The sequence below is a fragment of the Drosophila biarmipes genome, chromosome 3L (assembly GCF_025231255.1).
Source record: "Drosophila biarmipes strain raj3 chromosome 3L, RU_DBia_V1.1, whole genome shotgun sequence".
Classification (NCBI taxonomy): Eukaryota; Metazoa; Arthropoda; class Insecta; order Diptera; family Drosophilidae; genus Drosophila; species Drosophila biarmipes.
The window spans coordinates 18,798,809-18,812,663 of record NC_066613.1 but is presented as its reverse complement, the minus strand read 5'-3'; the positions used below and the strand labels follow the sequence as shown (position 1 = coordinate 18,812,663).

At 44.4% G+C, this 13,855-nt stretch overlaps 4 protein-coding genes across 9 annotated transcripts in view; 2 read left to right on the top strand and 2 right to left on the bottom strand.

The window, feature by feature from the left end:
- LOC108034863 (elongation factor-like GTPase 1) overlaps window positions 1–6,800 on the top strand; it is a 76,733-nt gene extending 69,933 nt beyond the window's left edge. Inside the window, exons 5-6 of the mRNA XM_017110038.3 lie at window positions 2,103–2,309; window positions 6,640–6,800. Coding sequence (XP_016965527.1) covers window positions 2,103–2,291 — 189 coding nt within the window. The 3' untranslated portion in view covers window positions 2,292–2,309; window positions 6,640–6,800. The remainder of the gene's footprint in view (window positions 1–2,102; window positions 2,310–6,639) is intronic.
- Window positions 2,539–6,425, bottom strand: LOC108034867 (proton-coupled folate transporter). Of its 4 annotated transcripts, none has more exons than XM_017110049.2 (6): window positions 6,357–6,422; window positions 5,603–5,832; window positions 3,931–4,680; window positions 3,345–3,683; window positions 2,853–3,181; window positions 2,539–2,791 (listed from the first exon to the last, which is right to left on the bottom strand). In XM_017110049.2, exons 2-6 carry the CDS (start codon window positions 5,612–5,614, stop codon window positions 2,674–2,676), a joined length of 1,548 nt encoding a protein of 515 aa, XP_016965538.1. In that variant the 5' UTR covers window positions 5,615–5,832; window positions 6,357–6,422; the 3' UTR covers window positions 2,539–2,673. The 4 variants fall into 4 exon arrangements, with proteins under 4 accessions (XP_016965538.1, XP_016965539.1, XP_016965536.1 ...); XM_017110050.3 differs by having other exon boundaries at window positions 5,603–5,825; window positions 6,357–6,401; XM_017110047.3 differs by having other exon boundaries at window positions 5,603–6,425.
- Window positions 6,801–7,759: 959 nt separating the features above from the next.
- LOC108034866 (protein scarlet) lies at window positions 7,760–10,842 on the top strand. Its single transcript, XM_017110046.3, has 7 exons — window positions 7,760–8,163; window positions 8,356–8,405; window positions 8,502–8,638; window positions 9,013–9,978; window positions 10,105–10,346; window positions 10,408–10,508; window positions 10,563–10,842. The coding sequence occupies exons 1-7, from the start codon at window positions 7,832–7,834 to the stop codon at window positions 10,736–10,738; spliced, it is 2,004 nt and encodes a 667-aa protein (XP_016965535.1). The 5' UTR covers window positions 7,760–7,831; the 3' UTR covers window positions 10,739–10,842.
- Window positions 10,811–13,855, bottom strand: part of LOC108034864 (adenylate cyclase type 5) — a 43,576-nt gene continuing 40,531 nt past the window's right edge. For all 3 annotated transcript variants that reach the window (XM_017110043.3, XM_050886733.1, XM_017110041.3), the window contains one exon: window positions 10,811–13,739. In XM_017110043.3, coding sequence (XP_016965532.1) covers window positions 12,525–13,739 — 1,215 coding nt within the window. In that variant the 3' untranslated portion in view covers window positions 10,811–12,524. The remainder of the gene's footprint in view (window positions 13,740–13,855) is intronic.

The window sequence follows — 13,855 nt, the reverse complement described above, 5'->3', positions numbered from 1 at the left end:
TGGGCACACCACTCATAAGAACCACACAGATACAGAACACGTGTGTGCAAAGAGAGTTGGAGATACAGCGCGATATGGCATACCATATAATATAGTATAATATGGTACCACGCCAAGTGTGTGTGTCGATGTCACGTCGTTTGGTTTTGGTTTTCGCGGCCGCTCCAATATTTTTCATAATATTTCAACCTCAGGACGGGAGAACGGTGGTGGTGGATGTGAAGATTTAGGGGGAACCGAGCCTTTTGAATCGCCTGTAATCTGGAGAGTGGTGCTGCTTTAGTGGGGATAACCACCTTCCTGGGATGGTGTAAGTGGGTTTTTGGCCAAAAGGACACTGGCAAAAAGGTTACAGTCAATAAACCTCTCTTGTTTGGTAATGAAAATGGTCTAAAGATATGCTAAGCTAAGCTTAGATTTAATAACTTTTATTTTGAAAGCTCATTATCGTAAAATATCTTATAATAAAATACATTCTTCGGATTTGACTAGACACTAAACCTTATTTTATAGATCATCTATGTCTAAATATTGAAGGATATAATTCATACTATATTTTTCCATAAAACCAAAAATATTCTAACAAATCTTGGATTTTTCGTAATGTTCCTTATGTTTATTTAGTATCATTTGAAATTATTATTTACATGATATATTTATAGAATATTAAGGACAGTTGAAGGTACCACTTTTTTGGCAGTGCACTCATCTGCCTGCTGGTGGCTGGCTGTTCATTTGTCTGGCCCGGCTCAGACGCAAGTTCTGCGCACTTCTGGAGCACTTCAGCTGCCACAGGGTCTCCTCCGTTTTCTGCCCGAGATCTGGAGTGGGAATGTTTGGAATGGGGATGGGTAGAGGTAGTGGTGAGGGTATGGTTGGGGATGGGTAGCGATGGAAAGATTGGATGCTGCTGCGCATGCGCAGGACGGCAGTCTCGCTTTTGCGTTTCTGTTTTGTTGTGACAGGGATTGCGAACTGAGAACTGCGAACTGGGATTGGGACTGGGATTGGGTTAGGGACTGCCAACTGGGATTGCCTTACCTTGTCGAGGACTACTGCTCGGCTCCCTAAAGTGCCCCCATTGTTGCCTTCGATCCCTTGCTCACTTGGCGTTGTTGCCTGTTGTTAAACAAGCGAAACTTTGTGCCCGATAATGATCTACATGGGATGGCGAAGAGATGTTCGAGGGCCCGCAGTTTAGCGTAGTGCGAACAGATGGCCCGGAACACGCACTGCGAGAATATTAAAATCGAATCTTAAATATTTAAATTCTAGCATCTTGAATAGCAAATACATTGTCATCAGTACTAAATTTTATCAGTTAAATTCGTATCACACTTTTATCTCTAAGATTTTAAAACTTCCTAGTCTTGAGCTTTTTTTTTAACTGATCATAATGCTTATGATATTTCTTGCTGTGCAATGAAATATTTCTTTCTGGCAAAAGACCATTGCCTCAGCATCTTAATCAGTTTTCGAGCAAGTTCCGTCATTGATGAGGGAGTGGAACCAAGCCGAAATTCTAGAGTGGGAGAGTGCTGAGTTTTTCCAACGAACCGCTCGACACCCGCCCGCTGGGCCTCGAGTCCTTGCTGGAAAGAAAGGAATGAAAAGGAAAACAAAACAATGCTGATCTCACACCAGAGATTCTCAAGTGGCTCGCCTCGCAGGAGGCAATCATCAATCAAGCGCAGGACACGCTCTTCACGCCATTGAGGAACTTGAGGAACCTCGTTCCTCGAACCTCAAACCTCGAGCCTCGTCCTGCGTGTCCTGGCGAGTCTGCCTTATCACGTAACGTGCAATGCGTGTCCCAGCGTCCTTTGAAAGTCATTAAGCGTCGAGTCCTTTGTCGCAGCCTCTCGAGTCCAAACAATGAAGATGTGAAAATGCACGCTTTCCCTGCCGTTGAGACAAAGGACTCTCGGCCTGGTCCCCGTAAACCCAAAACGAAATACCCCGACCTAGCCTGAAAAACCCAACCCAAATCCAATCCAGTGCGAGGCGCAGGCGCATAGACACAGCGACGCCTCATTCCTCTATTGTCCCGTCTCAAGTGCCTAAATGATTTCCCGGAATTTACACCCTGCCTCTGCTTACAGGTGATTGATATCGATCCCTTCTGGCTGCCGACGACCGAGGAGGAGCTGATGCACTTCGGCGAGAAGGCCGACTCCGCCAACCGAGCCAAGGTCTACATGGACAATGTCCGGCGGCGGAAGGGCCTCTTCGTGGACGAGCAGGTGGTGGAGCATGCCGAGAAGCAGCGCACCCTCTCCAAGAACAAGTGATTTCGGAGAAAACTTGGGGTAAGTTTTATTTTAAACAGAGAATAACTGTTCCTCAAAGGGTAATATCAGATGATTTTCAAATTTCAATTATTTGTACAGAAAAATATAGTAGTATTATAAACTTACTAAAAAATGTTTAAATGTATAAACAATAATGTAGAAAATCCCCAATATCTTTTTAAAGAGATTTTGAAAATTCCCAACTGGAGTACCTGCAAATACAAATCCGTAAATAATAAGGCCGACGTTAGGAAAATATAGAGTATTTATTGGTCGTTGGATAGGTTTTATATCCCTGGAAATCATAACCAATATAGTAGCTGCCTTCCCTGAATTCAAGTCTTTTATAGGAATCATATTGTGCAGTATGACAAGACCTAGCTCACTCCTCCTCAGGAGTCGCCTCCAGGACTGCCTCCCTTTGGCTTATAGGTTCGCTCTCTTTTTCGCCAACTTCCGTAACAGCCAGTGAGTTATTGCCCAAAATAATGTGAATGCAACTTGAAGTAAAGTGTAAATAAAATCATTAAATGGTTAAACAAAGGCTAATGTAACCCTTACAGTATCAGCACAAAGACAGCTATCTGGGTGGCAATAGTTAGCATAAAGACAGTTCCGCCATAGTTGGTATTCATGGTGGCCTGATAAAGTTGCGAATAGCAAACTCCGCTGATAAGGGGCACCGCATTGTCGCAAACGGAGAGCAGGGCAAACACCTTGCCCCGCTCCGATGTGGGCACAATTTTCGAGGCCATGGCCCTGATCATGGGACCCACAATCGGTCCCAAACTACAGACCACGGCTCCGGCATAGAGCAGATCCGTATTGGTGGCAAAGTAGAAGAACAGTCGGGCTATCGAATGGGCCCAGGTGCCCACAAAGACGATGGCCTGCGGTGGATAGGGAGGTTAAATAAGGAAGTAAGTGGTATTAACAAATAAGGAGAAAGGATTTTATTTATATACTTATCAAAAATATAGTGAATATTGTTTTCTACGATAATTTGAAGCGAAAAGGATACAGTTTCCATATGATATTATATGTAGTACTCACCGTATCCCTCCAACCCAGGAGCTTGTTCATTATCGGCACCGCCAGCAGCATGGCAAACACATAGGCCGACGACTTGAAGGTCTTAAAGTTGCTGTACGCACTGACATCCCAGTTGAACTTGCCCTGGGTGTACATGTAGAGGTAGGAGCCCTCGTCCCGCTGGAAGGTGTACAGGGCCATGCTGATCATCAGGATGATGAGGAAGCTGCGCCTGTGGCCCTGTCGTGGTTTTCCCAGCACCGTCAGCGAGTCCTTCATGTGCTGCATGTCAAAGTAGTCGCCCCAGAAACCACACCAACCGAGCTCCCTCAATGAACGCTGTCTGGGAGTCGTCTGCCACTGAAATTTTTAGTGGAGAGATATGGTATTTCATTTGTAGGTTTTATGGGTTATGTGATATAGCTATGAGGGTTTATGGTGAGAGGTTTAGATAAATATGTATAAAATATTAGTTCTTTTTTTATGTTTATTAACTCACTTTAAATGAGTATTAAAAGGATTAAAACAGATGATTTTTTTAATGACATTTCTGAGGGGTTTCCGGATATTGGACTTTTTGAAAGGACTTAAAAGATTTCTAACTCACCTTCAGGGCGCACAGAGTGTAGATAATGGCCAGTGCGAGCAGTGAGGCGTTCACGGCGAACATGTCCGCATAGGACTGATCAAAGACCTTGTAGTAGAGATGCGATCCCAGAGCCACGCCCAGCGGCATAGCGCTGAGGTAGACCACGTCCAGAATGGTCACCCGGATGGTGCGCTGCTGCAGCGAGGAAATGTCCGAGAGGTAGGCGAAACACGAGGCGAAAATGGCCACATCCGCACCCGTCAAGGCCGATGGCAAGGTGGCCGTATAGATGATGTACTGCACCGGCCACGTGGGCATCCTGGCATTGACCACTATCATCGTCGAGTAGATGAACTTGCCCACCAGACCCATGAGCATGGGCAACTTTCTGCCGCGACGATCGGAGAAGGAGCCCAGGAAAAGGGCCAAAATAATGGTGAACACGTGGGCGGAGATGCTCTCCCACTGCAGGAACCGGGCATTGGTCGATGCCGCCGTCTTCCGGAATTCCTCGTTCTCCGCCTTGTTGAGATTCCGGCAGATCTCCTCAGGGAAATTGTTGTTCACCCGACAGGACTTGTACAGGAAGAAGCTCTGCTCCACCACCGAGGTGGTCATGAAGGCGAGCATGTACAGGAACATGGTTGGTTCCACGGAGATCGAACTGACCACGAGCCACGCCCACTGACAGGCGGTGCGGCCCGCCCCCTCGTCATCTTTGTCGCTAGTGCGACTACCGCGTCTTCGAGACGCATTTCCGGTGGGTGCCTGAAAGTAGGCAAGGGATTTTGGAATCCATTTTGCTTGTGCTGGCAATGCCTTCGGTTTTGAGAGAACTGAGGGTTGAGCTCTGAGCAAACTTTCAAACTGGTTTTAAAACCAATTTTACTCTACCAAGAGTTGGATTTTGTTTTTTTAAATTGTTTTCAAACTATCCTCAAAGTGTTTTCTTCTATACGCAAAATATGTAGCAATAAACTGTTAAATATAAGTAGAAAATTAAAACATTCTTTTCAAATAAATAAAAAAATTTTGGAACTAAGTTTTCACCAAAAGAAAGGATTATTAGAAAACAAATATAACAGTTAAGATAATAAAAACTATATATACTAACATTTTTTTTTCATACTAATTTTTTAATTTTCAAAAAACGTTTTTGAAGTTCAATATTTAAAAATTTATTTAGAAGCTTTTACAATTTTTACCACAAGTTCGCACATTATCTTTAAGTTATTATGGTAGAGCATTCCTAAGTCACTATCACCATAACGTTTTATCGGTAACACATGGTGACGTCTTTATTGTTGTTAGAAAACAAAGTGGTGATAAGCTGCTTCTCGTATTACTTTAAAGGAATTTTACCAATATTTATTCCATAATTTTTTCACTGTGAAACGATACACAAGATATAAAATCAATAATGCATAACAGATACGAAATTGAAGGTCTCTTAAGTAGTTTTTCTGTTTTCATGTGTTCCTCGCGCGTTTTTTAGCATCATACTACAGCATCACATACGTAATCGCGAGGCTTCAATTTTTCTGATTTATTTTAATTGCGAAAAATTAGAACTTATTGCGTTGAAGTTGTATCTTTACTTTGATCTCTCACTTTGTGATTGTTAAATTTAGCCGCGTCGCAAACAAAAACAAACCATTTAGCGGTTGACAAAAATTGAGAAAACACTCACCGTGGCGCTCATTTTAACTCTGCGCACTCGTCGTCTCTCCCGCGTTGTTTAATAGTATTTTTCTTCAATTTAAGGGGTGGATTCAAAGCTTTTATGCTTAGCTTTCGAAATTCAAAATATAACCGCCAAAGGCAGCTTATCAATAGATTAGTGTTTCAATATTTGCATGGCAATCGTTGTTTGTTATGCAAATTGGTCAAAGATTAGACTTCTGACCGTTTACCTTTAGTCTTGGAGTATATTGGTTTATTTGTGTATCTCACTTACATAAAAAACCCTTTTTTTCATTTTTTATTTATCGCTTAGAAAAGTTTATATTTTTTAAGGCCAGCATTTGGTATTTCACCAGAACTTAATCAATTGCTCAGTTGAATCTACCATTAACTGATTTATTTGTCACACGTGAGTTCTTTAAGCCACTTTATTTACCGTCTAGTCGAATTTTTTGAATTTCCCATACTCTCTTATCGGACCGCACGTACCTCTCGTTTTCGTTTCAATATCAAAACGTGCAATAAACCATTAAGCGCAACGATAAGGTGTTATGAAGTTTAATTATAGACCAATTAGGTTTGGATTTACAACACTGCCCTCCATTTTAATCGGTTGCCAGCCAAAGGGCGAGGCTTTCAATTCCTAAACAGATTTTCTCTGTTGTTTACTGTGCGCAATAATATCTGTGGCTATTATATTTTTGTTGAACTGTTTCTACTGCTGTTGCCTTTTATTTGTATATTGAATATCACATCATTACGTTGCACTTATTTTCTACTGTTATTGTATTCATTTTAATCTGACGAATGCGACTTATCCGCTTAATAGCTCGACGGCAACTGAGAATTCTGAGGTTTCAGTCCACTCGAAAACGCCTTATCAGCTAGAAAGCTGATACTGATACTCTCTCTGGGTTAGCCTCCAATGCAATCTGATCCACTATTTAGATAATTCCTAATTTTTTATTTGCTTAAGTATGCATTGAGATTTTCGCATAGGTTGAATAACTTTTTTAAACCTTAAATTTTTCTATTTTATTTTAGTCTTTCAACGATACTGAAACTGACCTACGACTCTGGATACTAAATTGTGAGATGAGAGATGACATATACCTTCGGTTTTGTACAAAGCATTTATGAACAAAAAGAATGTAAAAATGTGTATAAAACTGTTTAAAAAATAAAAATTTTTAATTTTAAAAAGATATTTAGATTTTACAATTCTTTTTCATTTTGTATAAGATAATGTATAAGATCTAAAAAGAGCATGTATAAGAATGAAAAATGTACCCCGAATAGGTGACAAATGCCTAAAAGTATGCTATAACACTGAAAGTTAAAAAGTAAGTATCCGTTATGGGTTACAAACGTAACCCAAAGAATCGGAAGTTCAAATGTGTATATCTCAATACTTCATACCAAAATAGCGGAACACTTGGAACTTATGGATCACTTTTACAAAAGTCTCACTCTTTACATTATTGAAAACTACCATTGAGCGAACTACCTTTTCAGAGGTGTGAGAATTACAGCTGTAGCTTACCAGACATTCATTTACTTCTGAATCAATTTCTGGATCCCCTTTTGCGCCATATGAATGCGAAAACCCGTAGCAAAACAGAGACGAGAATGGACTCCCATCTGGTTGTTGGCTATCCCGAGGCAGCGGCGGTTTTCCCGCTGGCTGCTTGGATGACTCTGGCCCTGCGGGGCTTCCCGGTGGGTTGGTCTGGAGTGCATTTTCCGCTGGTAATGGTAATTGGAGACGCCGCCTAAGTCCGCTGCTTCCCAAGCGGTCGGAAAACAGCAAGACGATCGAATGCTCGCTGCCAGGGCCACCCTAAAGATTGTGAGTCCCGCAGCTGAGACCCGAAGTTTACCATATTTGCATTGCGGGGTGCTGAGAGCCACAGTAGTCATTAGTAGGGAGAGAATTGTATTATTATTAAATGCCTAAGAACATATGTGCTTAGATCATAATGTATTTAAGAATAAAAAAATAACCAAACATAATGATTTCTTAAACAAATAAATATAAGGGCTCCCTTTAGGACCCTTTATTCCGAATCCCCCTTAGCCCATGCTCACTGTGCCTGTCTATCTTACCGTCAACTTGGCTGTGACAACTTCTCAGCAGGGTTTAGCCGGTTAGTTGTTGCCCAGCTGTGGCACGCTTCGGTTCAGAAAAAGTCAGACCCCTCAGCCGTGAGATCCAGTGAGCTAGAACCCAGAGATAATGTCGGACTCAGATAGCAAGCTGATCGAGGTGGAGGCCCCGGGGCAGGGGCAGGAGCAGCACGAGCTGCAGCTGATGCCGGCGGGCAGCACCATCGAGGTGCCCAGCCTGGACAGCACACCCAAGCTGTCGAAGCGCAACAGTTCCGAGCGCAGTCTGCCCCTCAGGAGCTACAGCAAATGGTCGCCCACGGAGCAGGGCGCCACCCTGGTGTGGCGGGATCTGTGCGTTTACACCAATGTCGGGGGTTCCGGCCAGCGGATGAAGCGGATCATCAATAACTCCACGGGGGCCATTCAACCGGGCACTCTGATGGCTTTAATGGGCTCGAGGTAAGCTGCTGCAGAAATCGATACCGCCCGAGATCAGGTGCACTCGAGTGGAATGTACCCGAGAAGGCGGATGACCAAAAACGTGTTAGCTATGTCAAGATGTCTAATTTCTGTCACATTATCACCACCTCTTTGATAAGCAGAGATTCCTCTGAGTTTCGCCCCCTCATAAAACATCTCTCCCATTCACAGTGGCTCTGGTAAAACAACGCTTATGTCCACGCTCGCCTTTCGACAGCCCGGTAAGTTGTACTACCGAGTAGTTCCCCGATAAGATTAGACTGATCCCCATTATCTGCGCCCGTTCCACTCCATTTGCATTGGGATCTGCGCTGCAGCCGGGACCGTGGTTCAAGGCGACATTCTGATAAACGGCCGGCGCATCGGGCCCTTCATGCACCGCATCAGCGGCTACGTCTACCAGGATGACCTCTTCCTCGGCTCGCTGACGGTGCTGGAGCACTTGAACTTTATGGTATGGTATGGTGTGGTATGGGTGTATCTTTAAAGGGGATTATGTCTCTCTTCGAAACTCTATAAAGAGACTATTTTGGATGGCTCTCTGTTTGGTTTTATTACATTTTATTTTTAGAAATCATTAAAGTTGAACGCTTAGACCTTACCATCTGGAGATTAAATATAATTTATTGTTTTTAATTTAGAAAAACTTTCATGTGTTGAAAGCCCTTTTTGTCTGTTTTAAAACTTTCACTATATATTTGTAGTAGTTTTTTAGCCATCTTAAAAGTTCTCTAAAATGAAATTTATATTTTTATGTATTCCTTATTTAGAAATTAACTTATTTTCATAAATTTTGATTTCCAATAATTTAAAAACTCTCCGCTCCAGGCTCATCTTCGCCTGGATCGTCGGGTGTCCAAAGAGGAGCGTCGCCTCATAATCAACGAGCTGCTGGAGCGAACTGGCCTCCTCTCGGCGGCCCAAACCCGCATTGGCAGCGGGGATGACAAGAAGGTTCTTTCGGGGGGAGAACGCAAGCGGCTGGCCTTCGCCGTGGAGCTGCTCAACAATCCGGTGATCCTGTTTTGCGATGAGCCCACCACGGGACTGGACTCGTACAGTGCCCAGCAGCTGGTGGCCACCCTGTACGAGCTGGCCCAGAAGGGCACCACCATCCTGTGCACCATCCACCAGCCGAGCTCGCAGCTCTTCGACAACTTCAACAACGTGATGCTGCTGGCCGACGGCAGGGTGGCCTTCACGGGATCGCCACAGCACGCCCTGAGTTTCTTCGCCAATCATGGCTACTACTGTCCGGAGGCATATAATCCGGCGGATTTCCTCATTGGCGTCCTGGCCACCGATCCTGGCTATGAGCAGGCCTCGCAGAGATCGGCTCAGCACCTGTGCGACCAGTTCGCCGTCAGTTCGGCGGCCAAGCAGAGGGACATGCTGGTGAATCTGGAGATCCACATGGCCCAGTCGGGCAACTTTCCCTTCGACACGGAGGTGGAATCCTTCAGGGGCGTGGCCTGGTATAAGCGATTCCAGGTGGTGTGGCTGCGGGCATCGCTTACCCTGCTCAGGGATCCCACCATCCAGTGGATGAGGTTCATCCAGAAGATCGCCATGGCATTTATTATTGGCGCCTGCTTTGCCGGCACCACGGAACCATCGCAGCTGGGAGTGCAGGCGGTTCAGGGAGCCCTCTTCATCATGATATCGGAGAATACCTACCATCCCATGTACTCCGTGCTCAACCTCTTTCCCCAGGGATTCCCGCTTTTTATGAGGGAAACCCGATCCGGTCTATATTCAACGGGACAGTATTATACTGCCAATATTCTGGCTTTGGTAAGTGTTACCTAGAAAATCCCCCACTTAAATGCTCCATAAATCGAGTTAGTTTTATTGGAAGTATGTGTATTCCATAGCTTGAAGTCTACATCATTTCAAAATATATTATTTATTATTTAATAGCTGCCTGGAATGATAATTGAGCCCTTGATATTCGTGATAATCTGCTACTGGCTGACGGGGCTGAGGTCCACCTTCTACGCCTTCGGAGTGACTGCCATGTGTGTGGTGCTGGTCATGAATGTGGCCACAGCCTGTGGTTGCTTCTTCTCCACGGCTTTCAACTCCGTTCCGCTGGCAATGGCCTATTTGGTGCCGCTGGATTACATATTTATGATCACCTCGGGTATCTTTATACAAGTCAAGTGAGTGATGTTTAAATCGCGTTTGGGTAACCTTAACTGCCAAGGGTCTACTTAATCACAGCTCCTTGCCAGTGGCATTTTGGTGGACACAATTCCTCTCCTGGATGCTGTATGCCAATGAGGCTATGACCGTGGCCCAGTGGTCGGGAGTGCAGAATATTAGTAAGTTCTGAAAGTGGGCTCCTTTAGGAAATTTGTTTTTAATCTATTTTGTAGCCTGCTTCCAGGAAAGTGCCGACCTGCCCTGCTTTCACACTGGCCAGGATGTCCTAGACAAGTACAGCTTCAATGAGAGCAATGTCTACAGGAATTTACTGGCCATGGTGGGCCTCTATTTTGGCTTCCACTTACTGGGCTACTACTGTCTCTGGCGACGGGCCCGAAAGCTGTGAGACCCCTCAGCTCGAGTGCTGTAAATATAATCACTACGAAGCTATGAATTCATCCAATAAATAATGTCTAGATTTTCCGAAATTAGCAGCGCCATTTATTAACACATTTTGTTTTTTATTTTCCTTGTTGACTGCACAATGAAACACTTACATTGACTGGTTTTATTCTGGTTCTTATCAACTTGAAACTGAACACCAAAGCTAATCAACATCGAGTTCAATACACGCATACACCTATGTATAAACTATATAGGATACTGGATTCTCAGTTAAATCATAGTTCGTAGCTAGCCGTAGTCAAAGTGGCCGAGAGGCTCTCGTAAAATTTGCGAGTTAAAACTAAGTAACAAAAGGTTATCAAATAATTTATGCATCTCTTCATCTTCGTCATAGAAATCACAGCGAGAATTTTGTATGTTTTTCTTTGGTTTACGCATAATTTGTGTTTGTTGCATCCATTTTAATGTTATAATTATATTTAGTGTTGATGCTTTCAGCAACGTTGAGACATACAGACATTGAAACACATTTAACGTTACATATAAACGATACTGTTTTAACATTTAACATTACTCGTATTTGATACTCTGTTTATTTAAACTTATGCCCAAGTAAATATCGTTTGTGCAACAATGCAATATAGTTTTCTTGTTGCTCTTCAATTGACAGATTTTTTAGATTTATGAGAAAACACCAGCCCTGGATAGCCACAAAAAATATCTTTTATGGCTGTGAAGATGCTTGGAATATAGTTCCATGGAAATTATAATTGTGTGCTGCCCATAGCTCGGTGTAGTGTTTTTCGGGGGAATGCAATTGATCCTATTGTAACATTCAATTTTAAATGGAAAATATTAATCCTGTTTTGCGCTACCTGCTAAATTGGATCAATAGATATATCATAAATTAACAGAAAACTCGTTTAAATACATTGCAATGAATTTAATTGATTGAGAGCTTCCAATTGCATTCCCAAAAACTCGTACTTAGTTATTCGTTTGACAATAAACATTAAATTCGATTTCTTTTGCACAATTATGCCCTTTAAATTTACACTCTACTGCAAACACACTTAGGAACCTTACTCACCTAGACTCCTTGCCAAGGACCTTCCTCCGAACTTACAACCTATCGAATGCCTAACAGTTCTAACAATGCTCTTTGGTACCCAGTTGAAGTGCAAAACTTGCTTTCGTACTTTAGTTTTGTGTGTGATATGGAATTTGCTTATTGTTGGTGCCCTGAAACGCTAACTGAGGAACATGTAAAGCTACAATAAATGCGAGATCATACAGGGGGTAGGAGAAGCTGGGAGTAGAGTCGAACTCTGTAGCCGGAAACTTTCCAAATATGCAGATCTTCCAAATTATAATAATTTTAAAAGTTTTTAAATTGGGCAAATATAATGAGTTCTAATAGAAATCCTCTTGGCACAAGGAAATAAAAATATTATAGGTACATTTATTATAGTATTTCATAAATTAAATACTGTTATAAAGTTAGATACATTATAAATAACCTTTTTTTATTACACTTTCCAAAGGAAATATTTAAAATACAATTTTAAGATAATAATTTTAGAGTTTTCGACTTTTTCTTGGTTCTGAAAAAACAGCAAAGTTCCTGGCTAAAGAAGTTCGACTGTACTGAGTACTGGAAAGCCCAATCAATATCCTAACCACAATCATTACCTCTATCCTTAGCTTACCCTTACCTTTAGTTAGAATGCTACCTCAACTAAGTGCCGGCGGTTCTGTACATATTTACACGGCTGCCTGCGCATCCTCTACGTGCTCACATCCTGCAGGAGACCGGTCCTCGGGCTACTGCCCCCGCCACCGGAAACCGATCCGTTCGTGCTGCTAATGAGCACCATGCTCCGGCTGTTGGGCAGGACGAAGACGTCGGTGGTCAGCTGGCCGATGGGGCTCATGGACTGCGAGGTCTTGATGGGACTGCGGTTGGGTTCCAGCGAGGCCGTTCGGGGCTGCCAGTCCTGCGATGAGTTCTCCGTGGAGGACTGGCCGGGCACCGAGGAGCCACCGCTCTCCAGGGTTCCCGGCGCCGTCTGCGTGGAGCTCTGGCTCTCGTTGGACAGCAGACGAGTGGTGGTGGAGGTGGTGAAACTGGCCGCAATGGTGGTCACCGAACGGCGCTTCTTGGGCTGTGCGGAGGAGTTGGATGAGCCCGAGGAGGAAGAGAAGGGCGTGGCCGTGGTGGTCACCGTCTCCGTCACATTGAAGCTCACAATGGTGTCCCTTTTCCGCAGGGTGGTGGTGGTCGAACTGCTCGTCTCACCACGCAGATTCTGCTGCTGCTTGTTGCTCAAATCCGACAGGCTGATGTTGTTCTTCAGCAGAATCTCCAGGTTCTCAATGGAGTCCTTTAAGCCGATCTTCTCATCCCTGGCTATCTCATCCTTGAGGTCCGCCACCAGGGTCCTGGGCGGAGCGGTGGGCGTGGCCAGGGACTTGCTGGCTCCTCCGCACTCCGAGCAACTGTCGGTGGTTGTGGGATTGGGATTTGAATTTGGATTACCACTTCGCAGGATGGTGGGCAGGGCTCCGATGGTGACCACACTGGAGCTGTTGGATATACTTGGGGTTATGCCCGTGGAGCTGCTCACTGTGGTGCCGAAGGAGGAGGATATGTTGTGCTGCCGGCAGAGGGACTTCCTCCGTTGCGCCGTGAGATTCTGCATGTTGGAGTTCATATCGATGTCGGGCGAGGGCAGCAGGTCGTCCTCCTGATCCACGGAATCCTCCTTGGCCTGCTCCGGCTGCTTATCCGCATTTCCGGCCGACTTCTCCGGCTCCTTGGCCAAAGTCAAGGTCTTGGGTGGCTCAACCTCGGCCTGGGCCAGGTCCTCCTTGACTTCGATAGGCTTCTTGCCCTTGAGGAAGTAGGTGATCATGGAGCCCTTGCCCTTCACATCCACGCTGCCGCGGCAGGTGAGCTCGAAGCCGCGTCCCTCGAGAATCTGCTGCATCTCCTGGGTCACCTGGAGAAAGGTGGAAAGAAAGGGGGAAAGTTGAGAGGAGGAACAAGCGATAACATAAATTCCGGCTGACAAGTTCAATGGCTGCGGCCGTGGGCAGGAGGAGCTGACTGGGCTTT

Bases quoted from the DNA above. Each gene is read 5' to 3' on its own strand.
- LOC108034867 (XM_050886737.1), bottom strand. From the start codon at position 5,159: ATGCTCTACCATAATAACTTAAAGATAATGTGCGAACTTGTG. The intron at 4,681-5,117 runs GTAAAAATTGTA...GCCTACTTTCAG, and splicing joins AGATAATGTGCGAACTTGTG to GCACCCACCGGAAATGCGTC. The intron at 2,792-2,852 runs GTAAGGGTTACA...CTTTACTTCAAG, and splicing joins GCTGTCTTTGTGCTGATACT to TTGCATTCACATTATTTTGG.
- LOC108034866 (XM_017110046.3), top strand. From the start codon at position 7,832: ATGTCGGACTCAGATAGCAAGCTGATCGAGGTGGAGGCCCCGGGGCAG. The intron at 8,406-8,501 runs GTAAGTTGTACT...TCTGCGCTGCAG, and splicing joins GCTCGCCTTTCGACAGCCCG to CCGGGACCGTGGTTCAAGGC. The intron at 8,639-9,012 runs GTATGGTATGGT...TCTCCGCTCCAG, and splicing joins TGGAGCACTTGAACTTTATG to GCTCATCTTCGCCTGGATCG.